This window comes from Sinohyriopsis cumingii, unplaced genomic scaffold (genome assembly GCF_028554795.1).
Source record: "Sinohyriopsis cumingii isolate HCF-2022 unplaced genomic scaffold, ASM2855479v2 utg002136l, whole genome shotgun sequence".
NCBI classification, from domain to species: domain Eukaryota; kingdom Metazoa; phylum Mollusca; class Bivalvia; order Unionida; family Unionidae; genus Sinohyriopsis; species Sinohyriopsis cumingii.
The window spans coordinates 1,316,046-1,333,809 of NW_028316138.1; the positions used below are offsets into that span (position 1 = coordinate 1,316,046).

A 17,764-nucleotide genomic window follows, 5' to 3' on the forward strand; every position below is an offset into this window, starting at 1 on the left:
TAACCAAGTTTCACCAATGTCTGCTTTTTATTATCAATGTCACATTCAATGTAAACATTAGCCAATATTTTAAGGCCTGAATTAACAGAAAAATCAGACTAAACACTCGTCTCAAGCAAAGTTGTGGAAATATATCCTTTAACTGAAAGTGTAGTTACTGTCCCTGACATCCACATGAATGTCCATTTAAATGGTCACAAATCTTGTAAACATTTAAAGGAAGTACACTAAACCATTTGCATGCATAAACATTGCAGCCTTAGCAGAAATGGAAACGGGTGGGTCTATAACAGTATTCCAGCAAGTGATGCAGAATGCTGACAAACAAACAGTTAGAAAACTGGATGAAATCCAATAGTAATTCAAGGACTTATTATGTCAATACTTAAGTTTAAAAAACCAGACGGGTGGAAAAATGAGAGAATATTAAAGAAATGACCATACATTTGGTATTTTATCACAGTGTGTTCCTACAAGAATGACAGGTGGAATTTTCCTCTGCTTCTTATCCTTTTCATCCAGGTCCTTGTTCAAGTTAAGATCAGCTGGCAAGAAGGCGTGAGAGTGAACAGAGTTGAACCAAAAGATCACATAATCTGCAAATGTATAAAGTAATGTCATTAGCATTATCATTCTTATTATGTAACTACAACAACAACAATAATAATAGTTAATATTAATTTTATTATTACATGAAACAAGGATCGAGTGGCAAATTTTGCAAGCCAGGCAGAACAAATAGTACAATGTTTCAAATTTAACAAAGATAATTTCTGATTTGACTTACCCTGCACACTACACAGTTTTTTCCCACTCATGTCCATACTACAGCTGTCATCTTTTACTGAATCTGTCAGATCTAAGCTCAAGTCTGTCACCAGTAGGTACATTGTCCTCCAGGACATAAAGGTCTGATGAGTTGTATAGTATTGAAACTGACCAGCAAAATCCAGTATTGTAAGACTAGACGATAAATTGCTTGGGAGAGTCAAGTACTGTGCACTCTGAACAAACTCACTGATTTCTTTGTTGGGCTCATTACCAGATTTTTTCTTTTGTGTTGAACTCCCCCCTCTTTCGAATTTATCTTCAGTACTTTGCATCCCATTTTTCTCGATTGTTTGAGATATTTCACTTTTGCAAGGTCTATCTGCAGTGTCCTGAGATCTTTCTTTTTCCACATGCTCATGAATTACATGTACCATACGCTGGGTGACTAACACTTCTGGATCTGAAGAAGAAAAAAAAATATATATATACACTGTATATATATATATATATGTTTCAAATATATCTTTTATTCAAACTGCTAGGTGCTTCAGAATTATAAGGTTGTAGATATGTCCACATCTGCTAAAATTTCAAGTTTAGGAAACCAAACAACCTCCAAACTTTAATTGTAAAATATGTACAATTAACTTGTCAAGATATTTTTATGACATCATCATTATGTATTTTTATATAATTTGTTCTCATAAAAATAAATTACAATTTTCATTTTTTTATTACACTTGCAGTTTTTTCCTGCTTCAGTTTAATTATGTTTAAATTAACATTGATAAATTATTATCTTGTCTGTTTCCACAATCAAATAAATCTTCATCTATTTCATCAAAATGACTATTATCATCCAATTAAAATAAATACCAATGCACTCATTATCACTAATTGAATCACTGCTATGGTGGCCTCATAGTTAGAGCATCCATCTTGGATGTTGGAGATCGTGGGTTTGAACCCCAGCCAAGTCATACTGATGGTACTAACAGCTGCCTTGCTTGGAGCTCAGCATTAAGAGGTTAGTGTTAGGACTCTGGTTGACCTTGTGTCAGGATAATGCGACTGGGTGGGACATCATGTTACATGTCTGCGGCATGATGCCCTAGTGCACGACATCACTATAAACTACCACACTGCAGACATCGTAGTGATATCACTGAAATGTTTTTAAAGCTAAGTTGAAAATCTAACACACACCATGGTTCCCACGCTTTTCTAAAGATAAATTTCCAAGTCACTTCCAGGTTTTTTCCAGGATGAAATTAATTTTTTCAAGGTTCACATATGACCATTACTGAATGGAATTAAAGAACATTATAGATTATAAAACATGCATTTTCTAAATCTAAAGATGGTTCTCTTTCAAGACTCTCCAAACATCTAAGCCAGAAAAGATAATCATGTACAAAACCACAAAATGTATCAACGAAACAAGTTTGATTATATTCCTATAAATTGGCATGTAAAGTCATTTCAATGTAAAAAAAAAAAATTCTAACTTTATTTTGCTGACCTGCATTATGTTGCTAAGTGGGAACAACATAATGAACATAAATTAGTTTTGTTTCCTTTCAAACCTTTAATTCTAAAGAATTCTATATCAATATATAAATGCATCTTATAGAAAGTAAACATTTCCTATTACAGTATAAAAATACAATAAACACAAATAATTAGAATCTTGTCTTGTAACGAAGAGAGTTTAACCCTGAATTTATCTGTGCCAATAAAATCCCAAACAAGATTTTGCAAACAACCTAACCTCTTTAAGAGGATCTGGTTAAAAATCCATGACATAAAAAACATTTTCAAAACGATTGATTTAAATTTTGACAAAAGACCTTAAAAAATTATACTGTCACAGTGGTATAAACAAGAACTAAATTTTGTGTAAAATCAACTTAATGTCTTCTTGTAATTGATTAAACCTGGAGCCTCCAAACCTGTCTTGCTACAAGAGCTCAAATTTGTTTAAAATGTATAATACAAGGGACAACAATTTCTCATTTCAGCTGAGATTCAACAATTTGGACTACAAATTTGGTTTAAAACAAATAGCATTCCATTTTCTAATCTGGGTTTCCTCCGAATATTGCCACCCCATTTTCATATTTGGACATTAAGGTTTGGGTGTGGGGTTGTTGCAATTGCATATCAAAAATTTGGAATTTGCTGCCACCGTGCGGTAGTGACACATGGTAGTCGGCCTAGAAAATTTACGTTATATCGACTTATACCTGCATGAAAATAATAGGAAAATGATTTATTTTCTCAGAAATGGCAAGTATTATGATCTTTTTGTCTTTAATCAGCTGAGAGACTAGACAAAACTATGGCATTGATGAAACCTGACCTGGTACTTGCCATTTGCATTAATAGTCACTTTACAAATCTCAAACAACAACATCGGAAGTCCATTAGTCACATGATAACAACAAACTCCATTTTAATGTTGTTGTAGAGAAGTTCAATTATATTAAATGAAAGTCAGATACTTTTTGTAAAAGCCAGCAATCTGGTCAATCTGATTTATTAAGCAGAGAGCACATGTTAATGTGGTTGTCACATGATACAACAAAATTCCAGAAGTTGTTCTAAGAATATATAAATATGGAAAATTTTGTGTTCTTTTGTTTTTGTATTTTAATTACAACCAGTGTAATGACTGTCATTTAATATTTTTTTTTCTTTCTCTACAACATTTGAAAATGTTGGTTGTTAGATTTGTGTACTCATGCGACTAGCAATGCAAGTCATGAGTACCATGTGACATTTCACCAACGCCATAGCTTTATCTTGTCTTTCAGCAGATTAAAGACATAATGATTACAATACTCACAATTTCTGAGAAAATAAGTAACTTTCATATCGATTTCATGCATGCATCACTTGATCTAACAATGTTTAAAGTTTGCTATGCCATCCGGTAAGTGGATAAGTTTTGCCACCACGATGCTTGCCTTTTGTGATGCTAGACTGGTGTTCATACTTTCCATGTAAGGAATGATACAGATATCAAGCTGACTTTGAAAATAAAAGTCTACTAGATGAATCTAATGCACCAAGCATTTGGATTGACTCAGCATAATTATATGTTTATTGCAAACACCCAAATGATCCATACTGCACCCTCTGAATATTCTGGTTAGAACTCAATAAATTTAATTCACAATCAGTTTAGTTTTGACTCAATTACATGATTGTTTCGGGCGTCAAGTGCTGGCTGGGAAAATTCCTGGCTTTTTCCCAACTTTCATCAATATTTGTGAAATTCCAGGACTTTTCTCAATTGGGAAAAATTATAATTTCTCCTGACTTTTTCCCCAATTTCCTGGTAGCGTGGGAACCCTGACACACACACACACGATCAACTGAAAATTACTATTCAGATAAATTTCCTTCTGGTTAGGTAAAACTACCAACTAATCACTGTATTCTGCCACTAAAACAGAGATAATTGTAAAATACATGTTGAAGTATAAAATAGAAAAGATAAGCACACAGAAGGTGGGGCAATTACATTTAATTTGACAAACAAGATGACAGCATTAGAGGCCCCATGGCAACAAACAGTTTACAAATTACACACTGATGAATGAAATTATTAAATTTTGTGCATTTTTTATATCCTTAATTTTTATTCTTTTCAAAATTGCTAATGGGATACATACTGGGAGAGGGGGACAGGCACATAGTATATGATCTGACAGGACATTCAGTAGCCGTAAGTGGCAGGTAACCACTAATTTTGTGCTCCACACACTAAATGGTAAAACCCAGCCAAAAATAGTGCCTGAAAAACTTGCCTAACATAACTATCGTGTGATGGACAGATGGATGGATGAATTGACAAAAAGACAGGCAGATAAATTCACATACTATGCAGTTTCTCCTTTTCGATCATATAACAAGGTGTTCAACTTTTGCCTGCAGAGTCCAGCCCTGGTTCAAAACACTGCTGTAAACACAGTAAACCTTGACTCACGAGTTCAAAGGAGTGAGCATATGTTTTGCAGAATGAATGGTCTACACTTTATTAGGATAAATCTAAAGGATGAACAGACTCCACAAATAGACTAAAGAAATATCTAATGAAAACTATATCTAAGCAATGCAAAAAATGCAACTCTTTTATCTCTATTACAATGACTTAAGGGATGCATTCATTTAGTTTAAAAACACCACAGCACAGAAGTGGCTATAAGGTGCCAACTAAAAGACAAATTAGAATGTGTAAAAATCAAGAAATGCACAAAAACCTGAAAGAAAAACCATTCAAATAAACATGAATAGAATGTACAAGAAGACAGACTATAAATATGTTCAAATACTGTAAAAGATAAATGAAAAAGAAAAATTAATGGCAATATCTTGAAAATCCTTTGAACTTCTGGTCAAAAGTTGTTATACAAACTGCATTCCCTCAAAGATGTCCAAATCTTCTTATGTGGTACATCAAAATATTTCACTCTTGCCAGGTGGAAGTCAACACCATAAACAGGAATGTGTTCCACTGTCAGCAGACACTAAGATGGTATGTACTCTGATTACGGTTCACCCTTCGTAAGGTATGCACGAATAAAATATGTCTAGCTGATATGGGAAAAGCAGAATAGCAACAATCTGAAATTATTTTTGCCTGCTAGTGAATTTCCTGTTAGCCCATATACTATGTGCCTGCTCCCTCTCCCAGTATCTACCTGAATTCTGTGTGAATTTTTACTGAACTATTTTCCTTCCAACACAAGTAATAAATTGCGATTTTACTGTCTGGAAAAAGTGCGAAATAAATTGCCAGCAAAACTCAGTAACTGAGGAAGGTTCATTTCTAAACTTCAGGCTGAGTTGTTGATGAAGAAGCAGCAAGCTGATGTTTATTAGCTTTTTCATGCTGTTTTATATCACCTCTGTTAAATATTGAAATCAAAATTTACACAGTGCGTCGACATGCAAGGTTTTCTCCTTTACTAGTTAGTTTCACAAATCTAAATAAGATGGCATAATTGTCCTTCCAGTTCTGTTTTCTTTTCTTTGATGGAGAAATTTCTGAACCGTGTGCTCTCCTTTTTGACATGACTAGAAGCTGAATATTATGAAAGATGAGGTACAGTGATAGCGGCAACTGATTTCCGAATCCAATATGGTGGTGAAAGACTGGCATGGTGCACTGATTTTGAATGAACAATCATATTTTAGAACTTGATACTCCTATATACATGTGATATTCTCATAAGGGAACTGGGTGCCCACTATAAACAGAAAATTGCAAGGATCTTATGTATTTAGTTAAAAACAGATTTTTTAAAGAACAATGTTCAGTCGTATTCAGGTAAAAATCCAGGATAAATATGGAAAAAAAGGGACACTTGGCAGCTATGCAGGACTAAAGAAAATAAAATGATCTTAGTGTGGATTTCTAGAAATTCTTGAAGGACAGTAGAGTATCAGTCCCTAAAAGTGATGCTAGTTTTAAAATATGCACTGAAATTATTCCTGTATATGCTACCGATACATGACAGGGTGTGGGCTTTAATATTTTCCACAATGGAAGTGTTAAACTTTTTCATTGAAGCTTTGCCTTGAATGATTTTCTCTTTTAACAAAGGGTGATGGTCTTCTAATGTCTCATTATTAAAATTTCGAAGATGGCTACCATGAAGCCCATATTAGGTATGTGAATAGGATCATTCACTATTGAGGAGTCACAATATGAGTTTATAAGTGGCCAATGTAGGCAGGCATATTGGATTTAAACATTGTCACCATTTCCATTTTGGGCCAGAAATAATTTTTTAAAATAAAAAGTCTATGTTAAGGTGATCATCTGTTTATTTGAGAGGAGTGCCAATAACAAGATTTTCAAGATAGTGGCTATACTGGATATCAAGTCCATTTTTATTTAAAATGTGATTAAATCAAAAACCTATGTCAATATGACCACCAACCCAGGATGGGTATCAATAATATTTTCAATGTGTCTATATTGAAAGTCAGGTTGGCACCATCTTTATTTCAGACCAACTAGACACCAGAAGAAAACTATGTAGAAATGACTTTCTGTTCTGGTGGAGAAGTAAAAACTAGAAGTGAAAACTAGATTTTAAAGATGGATGTCATAATGTTCGGCACCATTTCTTTGAAAAGGAATAGCAATAATAAGAATTTTAAGATGGCAGATTTGGCAGCCATACTAGATGTATAAGCACCACCATTTTTATTTAATAAGACTAAACAGCTTTTGGGATGAAAGTGTGTTTAAAGTCTCATCACAATCCTCCAAGTAATTAAGGAGGATTAGAGACAAAAAGCTTGTACTAATAAATTAATGGATTACAGGCCATCCCAAACGTTATTCTGGTCTATGTCTTGAACAGCTAAAATTACACTTGCATGTGTTTTATATAATCTTATTTATTAGTATTACAAGTAATTTAGTGAGCTATTAGTCTTATGTAAGTTTTGGCATAGGTTCACAGAAACTGGGACCAGTTGATTAGTTATGTTCGTAATATTTAGGACAAACCTACTATGTTCCCATCTGTTATTAAAATACACTACTGCTTTAACAATCTGTTATTAAAATACACTACTTCTTTAACAATCTGTTATTAAAATACACTACTGTTTTAACAATCTGTTATTAAAATACACTACTGTTTTAACAATCTGTTATTAAAATACACTACTGTTTTAACAATCTGTTATTAAAATACACTACTGCTTTAACAATCTGTTATTAAAATACACTACTTCTTTAACAATCTGTTAGCAAAATATGCTACTGCATTAACAATCTGTTATCAAAATACAGTACTGCTTTAACAATCTGTTATTAAAATACACTACTGTTTTAACAATCTGTTATTAAAATACACTACTGCTTTAACAATCTGTTATTAAAACACACTACTTCTTTAACAATCTGTTATTAAAATACACTACTGTTTTAACAATCTGTTATTAAAATACACTACTGCTTTAACAATCTGTTATTAAAATACACTACTGCTTTAACAATCTGTTTTCAAAATACACTGTTGCTTTAACAATCTGTTATATAAAAAACACTAATTCTTTAACAATCTGTTTTAAAATACACTACTGCTTTAACAATCTGTGATCAAAATACACTACTGCTTTAACAACATGTTGTCAAAATACACTATTGCTTTAACAATATGTTGTCAAAATACACTATTGCTTTAACAATCTGGAAAAAAAACCAGCAATTATTCATGCAATCATTTCATAAATGACTATGATCAATCAGTCATATTTATGCAGATTTTCAGGAGGAAATGCAATCACAAGATAAAGATTATAACTAGTAAAACTAAAGAATGTTGTTATCGAGAATTATAAGGCCATTGCTTTTCACTGGTTAACAACAGCATTCTTTATTTCCATTATACCACACTGCTATGTGATGAAATACTAATTCTTTCCACCTCTCAGTAAAATATTTACACATATACCCATGTTATAGTGGTATGTATTGTTACATGCTTTTAAAATAAATAACAGAAAAGAGTGAAAAGGCAGCAAGCTTTGTAAAATTCAACAAATAATTTATTTCCCTAGAATACAAAGTGAAAATGAGAAAAACAAACTTAAGATATGTGAATTAAATCCCAAAACAAAGAATTACAGACACAATGTAAATTAAATGTACATAACAGTTATCATTAACAGCTATACTAAAAGCTTCTTCAGAGCAGATCCAATGCCTAATTTTCACTATATGTTACAATACAAACTAAAATAGCGAAAATCTTTGAAATTTGTCATCCAATTTTCATTAAATATACTGGATATCAGAATTCATTTTACTTTTCAATCGAAGTTCATGCCATAATAACAACACTGATCACATAACTTGCTATGCTAATGGTATTCTGCTAATCCATCAATTGTGAGAGGGAAAGGATGTCACCTTCATGACAAATACTTACTACTCCATAATTTAGGAATTACGGCTTTAATGTAGTTTTTTTGGTCAAATCTGATCAAATGTTTTTTAAGAATACAGATGTATACAGTGCTTGCAATTTTTGGCATATTCTATATACACTACTTGCCTGAAATTTCATAATTATTTCCTTTGACTGAAATTTCATAATTATTTCCTTTGACTGAAATTTCATAATTATTTCCTTTGACTGAAATTTCATAATTATTTCCTTTGACTGAAAATACTATTAGGTAAGTGAAGATGACAAATTTATCTGCATACCTGTTTCAATTTTGCTCCATTCTTTTGTTTCATGATCTATCTGGCAGCATGCAGTATGCACCTCAATGCCCTCCGTTGATTCTGTTTCATTTTCTCTAACTTCTTCTCCAAGCAAGCGTTTCACGAGCGACGTTTTTCCTACACCATGATGACCAATGACCATCAGCCTGATGTTGTAGACCCTTTCTTTTCCAGATGCAAGTGCTTCTCTGTACAGCTGTTGGGATTTTTCATCCATGCATTGAATTTCAGGAGGTAACACTGTGCAAAGGCAAATGAAGCACTGTGAGTTAATTTTAATTCGTGATTTTGTAGTTACAGCAACAAAAATGCTGATATTATCTAATATAATAATAAATAGAAGATCTCAAATGGGTAATGGTTTAATATAGACTGCATGAAACGAGTTGAATACTTTCCAGCTTTTGCAAGTCTTGGCACACAAAAACTGGAAATTATTTAGTGAGTTTCATAAACTAAATAATAAATCTGTTTATAACATAGTTTTAATGCTAAGGAAAAGAAAAAGAGTATAGAAAGAAAGAAGAATAAATAATTTGGGGCATTTCATTTCATTCTGGCTCAGACACTGCAGTTGTCAATTCCTGCATGTGCAAAATTAGTGCCACGTGTGAGCTGAAATAATATTGTGCAATTTGATCACCAGCAACATTTACAAGCAGATTTTATTTTACAAATTGCAATTCAAAGTGTAACTGTTTGTAGAATATTGCAATTCAAAGAGTAACTGTTTAATAGAATATTGCAATTCAAAGAGTAACTGTTTAATAGAATATTGCAATTCAAAGTGTAACTGTTTAATAGAATATTGCAATTCAAAGTGTAACTGTTTAATAGAATATTGCAATTCAAAGAGTAACTGTTTAATAGAATATTGCAATTCAAAGTTTAACTGTTTAATAGAATATTGCAATTCAAAGTGTAACTGTTTAATAGAATATTGCAATTCAAAGTTTAACTGTTTAATAGAATATTGCAATTCAAAGAGTAACTGTTTAATAGAATATTGCAATTCAAAGAGTAACTGTTTAATAGAATATTGCAATTCAAAGAGTAACTGTTTAATAGAATATTGCAATTCAAAGAGTAACTGTTTAATAGAATATTGCAATTCAAAGTGTAACTGTTTAATAGAATATTGCAATTCAAAGAGTAACTGTTTAATAGAATATTGCAATTCAAAGTGTAACTGTTTGTAGAATATTGCAATTCAAAGTGTAACTGTTTGTTCAATTAATAGAATATTTTATATAGTCATCATCATTTTTCAACATTGGATCGCCAAAGGAAAAGCCTGTGTCATGTCACACTGTTCACTTGGGTCCAATCCAATGGAGTAGTTGAGGCACCATATGCATGGATTTTGATTAGACCGTTTACAACTTTTCCATCAAAAAGAGCATGGATTCCACCATGGATGCAGTATTAGCTATGGGAGTAGAAATATTTCAGTTCTTGGATATTTGCCTGTGGAGATAATTGCTGGATAGTGTTGAATCTAAACGTGTTATGCCACTGTTGGTTTGCATTCATATTGCACTGTATTCATTCTCAGACCAAATATTCTGTGACTGGTTATTTGCATTATCTGATTTCAAAGAATACTGTGTTTGAATAATATCTTGTCAGTTGAGAGACCAACATTTGTCAATATCCTTTTCATAAGAGAGCTAGGTGAGTTTATTTTTCTATCAGCACACTAAGCTTGTTCTGGGGAGGGGGGGGCAATAATTTGTGGCAATAGTAATTTAAATTGGTCTGACAGTAAGTATTACAATAGTTTGCCAACTGTTTCTCTGCAGGATCTCAATATTTTCATGTTGGACTGCACAATAGACTTTCTTGGTTCTCTCACACTTTCAGTTTAAACAGGCGAACGTCTTGTGGATTTACTCTTGGTCTAGTTTAGTATTTTTGTGATAATGATATGCATTTGGCTATTGATTAGAAAAATGACTGCCAAATTGTTTACAGTAATAGTTAAATAAAGTGGTCCCAAAAGACGGAGGAAGGAACATTACCCGAGTCACAGCCAGTCAATAATTATTATACCGTGGAAGGATTTTGTTGTTGTTGTAGGGTTTAACGCCATTTTTTCAGCACACGATAGGCTATACATGGCGGCCAGTATTAATGGTGGAGGAAGAACCCGGGAAAACCCCGGAAAGAACCACCAACCCACGAGAAGCTACTAGCAAGCTTTCTCACATACCCACATTAGCCGAATCCGAGATTCAAACCCACGCAGACAGAGGTGAGATGGCAGTGATCCATAACAGAGAGCACTTTAGACCACTCAGCCACTCGAGCCCCTCACTGTGGAAGGATTTCATGAGCTTATTGGGACCAATCATATTCAGACAAGTGCACAAGTTAACATGTTGACACATCAAGAATAATAAACTGCAATTACTTCATGTAAAGCGTACCATGAAAACAACTGAGCTCATGTTAAATGAAAACTACCATATACAAGTATACACACAGATAAATTACAATCTTTATCATTGAACAATACAAAGAAAACCAAGTGCAGCTAACTTATTCTACACAGGAGGAATTACTGTTTTCTTATTGGAACATCTATCATAATCAATTATTTGAAAGTGTACTGTAATGACACTGTGCATATTAAAACCCCTCAAAACTGAACCCTCTTAACTACTGTAAGATCATAACTTTGGGGGTTCTGAATTTTTCATTCTTTAATATCAATCTTTTATTCCCAGTAAACAGAAACCCGGCTACTCTGAAAACCAAAAACAAATTCTAATCCCAAATTAACAGTTTTATACATAAAACAAAAAAAAAATCAAAACTCAACTCAACTTGTAAATGTATTTTAGCTGCTAAATTCCTGATAAATCTAATGAACTTGTAGTAAAATTATATTAGTATCTCATTTCTCAGATGTTTCTCTACACAATGACTGTATTTCTTTGGAACAACTGTATTTATTTAGGTGACTGGATATGATTTTTGGAAGGAATGTACCCTATTCAGCTAATTTTTCATTAAATGTATTAAAAAAAGACTAAATGAAAACATCTTAAATTTATAATTTGTACACTCTTACACACACATACAAAGTAGTTCTCTAATAATCTACTCTCTCTTTCGCTCTCTCTCGCAGCACTTTAAAACAAGACATTTATTCATATCTGCATAACACTCAGCAAACTGAAAACCCCTCAAAACAAAAAATTACATTTGGATTTTGGGCTTTGAGTGGTTCAACTATACTATCACTGATATGATTTTAAACAATCATTGAAAATTGTGTCCATCTTGTGATTTTATTGTTTATGTATCATAAATATTATAATCAATGATGTTTGGAAATGTTATTTCCAAATATTAGACCATAAGGAACAATTTTTTAACATAATTACATCGAATGCAGTCAAGTGGTCTCATTCACTTTTTATATTTTTCCGAATCCCTAATCTAATGTTTTATATAAAAACCATCCAAGCAAGCTGACACAATGCATTATTTATTATAAGGTGTAATTATTTCATCACGGTAAACACTAAAAGAGTGCAAAGTCGTTAATGCTGAGATCAAAGGTCTGATTTCTATTACTGCTAGGGCTGTCTGTGGTCACATCCTTTACTCTTATTGAATAGTTCCATGCTTGCATTTTGTTTAAATCATGTGATACGTTGTAATGGCAATCACTAAAGTACATGTGTGTTCAGGCATGTAACAAGATAACTTTTGCAAAAAAACACAGATTGACAGATTCATTTTTTAGTCATACTGAAGACATGAACACCATATGTAAATGTGTTATATACCATCAATGGCTTTTGGCTAGATGTTGTAAAACATACACAAGTTCATGAGCTTGGTGTGCCATGGAAGGAGGCTAAAGCGAAACGTCTTCAAAAGTCTCGTCCTAGTAATTTTAGGCCTATTTCAATCCTTCCTGTTTTATGAAATATTCTCAGAAATCATTCTCATGACTCCTTAATGATTTTTCTTGATAAACACAATTTGTTGTATGAGAGACAATAAGGCTTTCTTCCAAATCCTTCCTGCCAAACTGCTCTGGCTAGTATGGCTGATGGCTTTAAATAATGAAGTATTAGCCGGAGCTGTGCTGGTTGATTTTAGGAAAGCTTTTGATCTAGTTGATCATTATGTTTGACCTGAAAAATTAAAACTTTACAAACTCAACAACAACTCTTTAAATTGGTTTAAGTCATATCTGAAAGGAAGAAAACAAACTTGACATAAACAGTGTCATACCAGACATAAAATTTGTGATAAGTGGAGTACCTAAAGGATATATTTTCGGGCCACTACCATTTATTATTTATAAATGATCTGCATTTGCATACAGGAAATAGTGAAACTGATCTCTTTGCTGATGACACCACCTTATTAGCTAAGACTACTGTTGAAAGAAACTTGTAAAACGCTTTAGTAAACTCTCTATATGGAGTAAGCACAATGAAATGGTTATTAATTTAGACAAGACCAAAGTGATTCTGACAACCACTCAACAGAGGCGTAACAGAATTAAAGACAATATTCTCAACATCCATTTTAATGAAATGAAACTGAAAAATGTTATGCAATATAAGCTCTTAGGAGTTCAAGCTGATAACAGATCAGCTCAGATATAACATATTAGTAATGTTACCCAAACGATGGCCAAGAATATTTGGTTACCATAAAAAAAAACTAAAAGACTTTCTAACTTTAAATCACAAGATAATGTTTTACAAAAGTTATATTCAGCCTCATCTGGACTACTGCAACCTCATCTGGACTACTGCAACATCATATGGGGTAATGCTTCCAAAACATATCTATTAAAAGCAGAAAGACTTCAACCATTAGCCATTAGAATTATCCATGACAGAGTTGTTAACGTCCTTGAAGGAATTGAAGATCATGAATATCTATGAAAGAATATGTTCAAGAAAGGTTAAATGTATGTATAACGTTTCTAATGGTTCCACTATATAAATTCTATGTTTAGTAAAATGACAAAAAATATCAATATGCAGGTACAGTTTCTATGTATGCTCTATGTCATCTAATAACTTTCTTTTTCTAAGGCCCAAAACGGAATTGTCTAACTATAGTTTCTTGGGTCCAATCATTTGGAACTGTCTACCTGAAGACGTTAAAGAAGCATCATCAATGCCTTCCTTAATGGATGCAAGCCTGATAATGTCTACAACCGATTATGGCCAAAAGTGTGGTATAACTGAATATGTATATATTATATAAAGTGTATGTGTGTGTGTGTGTGTTTCATAACTGGTTACACAATAATATAAGCACAGCACTATGGACACAGTCTCCAGAAATACAAATTACTTTGTCCACAATGTCATGAAAATGAAATTCAGTAACTCTTAATTTACAGACTTGCCAACCCTAAAGAGACATTCTCAGTAAGTGAATCAAAATTTGTCAGTAACTTGGACCAATTTTCAGTAAATTGTAAAAACTATTAAGTACTGGCAACAAGTAAAATTTTAAAAACCATTACAGTTATATCCATGTAACTTACAATATATAGCTACTGATCTGACTGGTACATGGTATTTTTGCACTTTCTAAGAAATTTCTGGTAAAACATTTTGAAGCATACTGCCCCCTTCACTTTCATGACTAGTATAGCTTTCAAGGTATCCAATGACATAGATGACCTGGATTTTGAGTGGTTGTTTGCAACAAATGAGAACACCCTCTCACAACCTGCATTTGAATGAGGAACAATAAGTACGATTTTCATGATGCTGGACAACAATTTGTATTTGAACTGGCCATTAGCATTCTTGAGTTTACTAATAAGATCCCATTGCTTGTCAACTCGTTTAGTGTTTAAGATCTTAGGATTCAATTCATCTACTTGGTAATTCAAAAACTCTGATTCCAAGTTGTCTCACCACTTGGTTTCTTTTGGTTCCATACATATAAATCTTGATAGCAAAAACATCACACTGCTGAAATCACTCATCATCCCTTTTAACACATCAGCAACTGCACTGTGTTTCAGAAGTTCATTATCCATTTATATAACAATGCAATCACAAACAGTTGTGTAATAGTCCCTTACATCTTTATAGAATTGACAACAATGTAATCACAAACAGTTATGTAATAGTCCCTTACATCTTTATAGAATTGACAACAATGTAATCACAAACAGCTGTGTAATAGTCCCTTACATCTTTATAGAACTGACAACAATGTAATTACAAACAGTTGTGTAATAGTCCCTTACATCTTTATAGAACTGACAACAATGTAATCACAAACAGCTGTGTAATAGTCCCTTACATCTTTACAGAATTGACAACAATGTAATTACAAACAGTTGTGTAATAGTCCCTTACATCTTTATAGAATTGACAACAATATAATCACAAACAGTTGCGTAATAGTCCCTTATATCTTGATAGAAATGTCAACAATGTAATCAAAAACAGCTGTGCAATATTCCCTTAAATCTTTATAGAATTGACAACAATGTAATCACAAACAGCTGTGTAATAGTCCCTTACATCTTTATAGAATTGACAACAGTGTAATCACAAACAACTGTGTAATAGTCCCTTACATCTCTACAGAACTGAAAACAATGTAATCACAAACAGTTGTGTAATAGTCCCTTACATCTTTATAATATTGACAACAATGTAATCACAAACAGCTGTGTAATAGTCCCTTACATTTTTATAGAATTGACAACAATTTAATCACAAACAGTTGTGTAATAGTCCCTTACATCTTTATAGAATTGACAACAATGTAATCACAAACAGCTGTGTAATAGTCCCTTACATCTTTATAGAATTGACAACAATGTAATCACAAACAGCTGTGTAATAGTCCCTTAAATCTCTACAGAACTGACAACAATGTAATCAAAAAGAGCTGTGTAATAGTCCCTTACATCTTTATAGAATTGACAACAATGTAATCACAAACAGTTGTGTAATATTCCCTTACATCTTTATAGAATTGACAAGCATGTAATCACAAACAGTTGTGTAATAGTCCCTTACATCTTCATAGAATTGACAACAATGTAATTACAAACAGTTGTGTAATAGTCCCCTATATTTTTATAGAATTGACAACAATGTAATCACAAACAGCTGTGTAATAGTCCATTACATCTTGATAGAATTGACAACAATGTAATCACAAACAGTTGGGTAATAGTCCCTTACATCTTTATACAATTGACAACAATGTTATCACAAACAGCTGTGTAATAGTCCCTTAACCTTTATAGAATTGACAACAATGTAATCACAAACAGTTGGGTAATAGTCCCTTACATCTTTATACAATTGACAACAATGTAATCACAAACAGCTGTGTAATAGTCCCTTACATCTTTATAGAATTGACAACAATGCAATCACAAACAGCTGTGTAATAGTCCATTACATCTTGATAGAATTGACAACAATGCAATCACAAACAGCTTTGTACTATTCCCTTATATCTTGATAGAAATGACAACAATGTAATCACAAACAGTTGTGTAATAGTCCCTTACATCTTTATAATATTGACAACAATGTAATCACAAACAGCTGTGTAATAGTCCCTTACATCTTTATAGAATTGACAAGCATGTAATCACAAACAGTTGTGTAATAGTGCCTTACATCTTTATAGAATTGACAACAATGTAATCACGAACAGTCGGGTAATAGTCCCTTACATCTTTATAGAATTGACAAGCATGTAATCACAAACAGCTGTGTATTAGTCCCTTACATCTTTATAGAATTGACAACAATGCAATCACAAACTGCTGTGTAATAGTCCCTTACATCTTTATAGAATTGACAACAATGTAATCACAAACAGCTGTGTAATAGTCCCTTACATCTTTATAGAACTGACAACAATGTAATTACAAACAGTTGTGTAATAGTCCCTTACATCTTTATAGAATTGACAACAATGTAATCACAAACAGCTGTGTAATAGTCCCTTACATCTTTACAAAATTGACAACAATGTAATTACAAACAGTTGTGTAATAGTCCCTTACATCTTTATAGAATTGACAACAATGTAATCACTAACAGTTGTGTAATAGTCCCTTATATCTTGATAGAAATGTCAACAATGTAATCAAAAACAGCTGTGCAATATTCCCTTAAATCTTTATAGAATTGACAACAATGTAATCACAAACAGCTATGTAATAGTCCCTTACATCTTTATAGAATTGACAACAGTGTAATCACAAACAACTGTGTAATAGTCCCTTACATCTCTACAGAACTGAAAACAATGTAATCACAAACAGTTGTGTAATAGTCCCTTACATCTTTATAATATTGACAACAATGTAATCACAAACAGCTGTGTAATAGTCCCTTACATTTTTATAGAATTGAAAACAATTTAATCACAAACAGTTGTGTAATAGTCCCTTACATCTTTATAGAATTGACAACAATGTAATCACAAACAGCTGTGTAATAGTCCCTTACATCTTTATAGAATTGACAACAATGTAATCACAAACAGCTGTGTAATAGTCCCTTAAATCTCTACAGAACTGACAACAATGTAATCAAAAACAGCTGTGTAATAGTCCCTTACATCTTTATAGAATTGACAACAATGTAATCACAAACAGCTGTGTAATATTCCCTTACATCTTTATAGAATTGACAAGCATGTAATCACAAACATTTGTGTAATAGTCCCTTACATCTTTATAGAATTGAC

At 32.6% G+C, this 17,764-nt stretch overlaps 1 protein-coding gene across 3 annotated transcripts in view; it reads right to left on the bottom strand.

Moving 5' to 3' along the window:
* The window catches only part of LOC149771056 (uncharacterized), a 97,087-nt gene that overhangs the window by 36,820 nt on the left and 42,503 nt on the right, over window positions 1–17,764 (bottom strand). For all 3 annotated transcript variants that reach the window (XM_089948903.1, XM_089948902.1, XM_089948904.1), the window contains 3 exons: window positions 9,014–9,274; window positions 788–1,231; window positions 445–596 (listed from right to left, as the gene is read on the bottom strand). In XM_089948903.1, the coding sequence (XP_089805029.1) occupies window positions 445–596; window positions 788–1,231; window positions 9,014–9,274 (857 nt within the window). The remainder of the gene's footprint in view (window positions 1–444; window positions 597–787; window positions 1,232–9,013; window positions 9,275–17,764) is intronic.